At 46.6% G+C, this 4,489-nt stretch overlaps 1 protein-coding gene across 1 annotated transcript; it reads left to right on the top strand.

Annotated features, from left to right (window-relative positions):
• Nucleotides 1–2,096: 2,096 nt before the first annotated feature.
• On the top strand, nt 2,097–3,576 carry LOC139400943 (mucin-12-like; the record flags this gene model as incomplete). Its single annotated transcript, XM_071145476.1, has 1 exon — nt 2,097–3,576. A coding segment is annotated over one exon (1,480 nt), but the record flags the coding sequence as incomplete, so codon positions are not given.
• Nucleotides 3,577–4,489: the final 913 nt, after the last annotated feature.

Raw genomic sequence — 4,489 nt, 5'->3', positions numbered from 1 at the left:
CTCTATCATTAACACCATGCTGCATCTCAACATTATACACCTCTATCATTAACACCATGCTGCATCTCAACATATCTATCATTAACACCATGCTGCATCTCAACATTATACACCTCTATCATTAACACCATGCTGCATCTCAACATTATACACCTCTATCATTAACACCATGCTGCATCTCAACATTATACACCTCTATCATTAACACCATGCTGTATCTCAACATTATACACCTCTATCATTAACACCATGCTGTATCTCAACATTGTACACCTCTATCATTAACACCATGCTGCATCTCAACATTATACACCTCTATCATTAACATCATGCTGCATCTCAACATTATACACCTCTATCATTAACACCATGCTGCATCTCAAACATTATACACCTCTATCATTAACACCATGCTGTATCTCAACATTATACACCTCTATCATTAACACCATGCTGCATCTCAACATTATACACCTCTATCATTAACATCATGCTGCATCTCTACATTATACACCTCTATCATTAACACCATGCTGCATCTCAACATTATACACCTCTATCATTAACACCATGCTGCATCTCAACATATCTATCATTAACACCATGCTGCATCTCAACATTATACACCTCTATCATTAACACCATGCTGCATTTCAACATATCTATCATTAACACCATACAAGCCTTCTCAGCACAGGAACCAGCTTTACTGGGATTGATTTGACTATTGATATGACATTGTCCTACACCACTTTACTCATGTACATTGTATAAGCTTGGGTTAATTACAGTACCCATTCTGACTCAGAAGTGGTTCATAATGTCTCTATGTATAATCCATCTCTGATTCTATGCTGCAATGTATGCTGAACAGTAGGGTGCATAGCTTTGTTGTAAACAGGATAGCAGTAGATTACAGTGGTTCACAAGGGGAGTCATCAGCCCTCCCACAGGTGTGTGTTACCATAGAGAGCAGTAAACTCTGGGACCTCAGCTGCCATCTCTCACCCTGTACCTCCCTGAGGAGGGGCACTGTGGCAGGGCTCAGCTCTAAGCTCCTGTAATCAATATCTCTCTCTCTCTCTCTCTCTCTCTCTCTCTCTCTCTCTCTCTCTCTCTCTCTCTCTCTCTCTCTCTCTCACTTTAAAGACAACATCCCTACTTCATCTGTGAAAAGCTGCTACCTCAGAGAGAATCACACCATCCACAACAATCCGTCATTAACTGGTAAGGCATGTTGGGATTTGGACTGGACGGGCTGTGGGCTTAGTTAGAGAGAGGATTAGAATCTACTTCACTTTAGGCCACTTAGTGTAGTGTCCACACAAACACACACACTCTCTACTTATCCCTGACACAATCAGAGTGGGTACGCTGGCAGGCTGCCAACTACTTGCGGACCAAAAGGCCATTTCCTAAAGCCACCACAAGGCTGAGCTGCGGACATCTACACACCACCGTATCCAAGCGTACCCTGGAAGCCTGCTGGATGGCATTACACTGAAAGAGATGCTTTGCTTTCGTGCCTTAGATACAACTTAATTCCAAAACACAGGTTTGGATTTTTCAGTGGTATTATCTCCTATCTTTCACCAAAAATGATTTACATAACATAAACATTTTCGTTTTGGTTAAGTCTTACCAGACACAGAAACAACAAAAAAACATTCAATTCAGTTAAATAAGTTCAGTTAATAGGGATTAACGCAGGTCTGAAAACTAAAGCTGAATAAAATAATGCAAGGAGTGAGAATGAAAGACTAATCTCCATGGAGTGCTGCAAGAGGCTTCGGGCTGGGAGCAGAGCACAGTGGTAAAGCCTGGTAAACATCATTGGCTATTTTCACAAATCAGCTCGTCTCACCCAAGGGGGGTGAGAGAGGAGGGGGGGGGGGGCATCTACCCAGGCAACCACCCGCCTCTCTCCAGTAAACTCCACTGAGGCTGGGTAACATCCTTCCCCCTTCCTCCCTTCCTCCCCTCTCAGTGGAGCTGCCACCGCCTGGCCACCATATTGTCATTAAAGAGCAAGGCATTGTGAAGGAGAAGAGAAACAACCAGAGCACCATCTCAAGAGGCCCTGCTGCCCCACTCAGGAGGACACTCAGTCCCAGCAAGCTCACTGCTCACTGCTCACACTCAGTCCCAGCAAGCTCACTGCTCACACTCAGTCCCAGCAAGCTCACTGCTCACACTCAGTCCCAGCAAGGTCACTGCTCACACTCAGTCCCAGCCGGTACACTGCTCACACTCAGTCCCAGCAAGCTCACTGCTCACACTCAGTCCAAGCAAGCTCACTGCTCACACTCAGTCCCAGCAAGCTCACTGCTCACACTCAGTCCCAGCAAGCTCACTACTCACACTCAGTCCCAGCAAGCTCACTGCTCACACTCAGTCCCAGCAAGCTCACTGCTCACACTCAGTCCCAGCAAGCTCACTGCTCACACTCAGTCCCAGCAAGCTCACTACTGACACTCAGTCCCAGCAAGCTCACTGCTCACACTCAGTCCCAGCAAGCTCACTGCTCACACTCAGTCCCAGCAAGCTCACTGCTCACACTCAGTCCCAGAAAGCTCACTACTGACACTCAGTCCCAGCAAGCTCACTGCTCACACTCAGTCCCAGCAAGCTCACTGCTCACACTCAGTCCCAGCAAGCTCACTGCTCACACTCAGTCCCAGCAAGCTCACTGCTCACACTCAGTCCCAGCAAGCTCACTGCTCACACTCAGTCCCAGCAAGCTCACTGCTCACACTCAGTCCCAGCAAGCTTACTGCTCACACTCAGTCCCAGCAAGCTCACTGCTCACACTCAGTCCCAGCAAGCTCACTGCTCACACTCAGTCCCAGCAAACTCACTGCTCACACTCAGTCCCAGCAAGCTCACTGCTCACTGCTCACACTCAGTCCCAGCAAGCTCACTGCTCACTGCTCACACTCAGTCCCAGCAAGCTCACTGCTCACACTCAGTCCCAGCAAGCTCACTGCTCACACTCAGTCCCAGCAAGCTCACTGCTCACACTCAGTCCCAGCAAGCTCACTGCTCACACTCAGTCCCAGCAAGCTCACTGCTCACTGCTCACACTCAGTCCCAGCAAGCTCACTGCTCACACTCAGTCCCAGCAAGCTCACTACTCACACTCAGTCCCAGAAAGCTCACTGCTCACACTCAGTCCCAGCAAGCTCACTGCTCACACTCAGTCCCAGCAAGCTCACTGCTCACACTCAGTCCCAGCAAGCTCACTGCTCACACTCAGTCCCAGCCGGTACACTGCTCACACTCAGTCCCAGCCGGTACACTGCTGCTCACACTCAGTCCCAGTCGGTACACTGCTCACGCTCAGTCCAAGCAAGCTCACTGCTCACACTCAGTCCCAGCAAGCTCACTGCTCACGCTCAGTCCCAGTCGGTACACTGCTCACACTCAGTCCAAGCAAGCTCACTGCTCACACTCAGTCCCAGCAAGCTCACTGCTCACGCTCAGTCCCAGCCGGTACACTGCTCACACTCAGTCCCAGCCGGTACACTGCTCACACTCAGTCCCAGCAAGCTCACTGCTCACACTCAGTCCCAGCCGGTACACTGCTCACACTCAGTCCCAAATACACAGAAACACAAGACAGACTAACAGTCAGACTGACAGACAGATATGTGCGCACCCATATTAACCATCCCCCCAAAAACCCAATCAAGACAAACAGAATCAGATTTCAGAATAGTCCCATTTTATTCTCTGGGACATGATGGATTAAATATTATACACCGTATTTATGTCCAAATTAAAAATAACATCTTATACGCTCATGGAAAGCACCCAAATACTCATTGTACTCTTTTTAAACGACCTAAAGGCTGTTACCAGGCAGGTTTGAGATGAATTGATTCCAAACTAAATAAGTTGTAGAAGGCTAAAGGAGTAATTGAAGTGGTGACAGAAACTCTTCCGTCTGCCTTGGCGCTCACTGTAGATCTGTCTCCAGAGTATACAAGGAAAACTGCTGTTATCTGCAGATCTGTCTGGAGAGTATACAAGGAAAACTACAGTAAAACTACTGTTAGCTGTAGATCTGTGTCCAGAGTATACTAGGAAAACTACAGTAAAACTGCTGTTATCTGTAGATCTGTCTCCAGAGTATACAAGGAAAACTACAGTAAAACTACTGTTAGCTGTAGATCTGTCTCCAGAGAATACAAGGAAAACTACAGTAAAACTACTGTTATCTGTAGATCTGTCTCCAGAGTATACTAGGAAAACTACAGTAAAACTACTGTTAGCTGTAGATCTGTCTCCAGAGTATACAATGAAAACTACAGTAAAACTACTGTTATCTGTAGATCTTTCTCCAGAGTATACTAGGAAAACTACAGTAAAACTATTGTTAGCTGTAGATCTGTCTCCAGAGTATACAAGGAAAACTACAGTAAAACTACTGTTAGCTGTAGATCTGTCTCCAGAGTATAAAAGGAAAACTACAGTAAAACTACTGTTA

The sequence above is a fragment of the Oncorhynchus clarkii genome, unplaced genomic scaffold (assembly GCF_045791955.1).
Source record: "Oncorhynchus clarkii lewisi isolate Uvic-CL-2024 unplaced genomic scaffold, UVic_Ocla_1.0 unplaced_contig_10476_pilon_pilon, whole genome shotgun sequence".
NCBI classification, from domain to species: Eukaryota; Metazoa; Chordata; class Actinopteri; order Salmoniformes; family Salmonidae; genus Oncorhynchus; species Oncorhynchus clarkii.
Note: the sequence above shows the minus strand (reverse complement) of the source record. Positions and strands in the feature narration are given on the sequence as shown.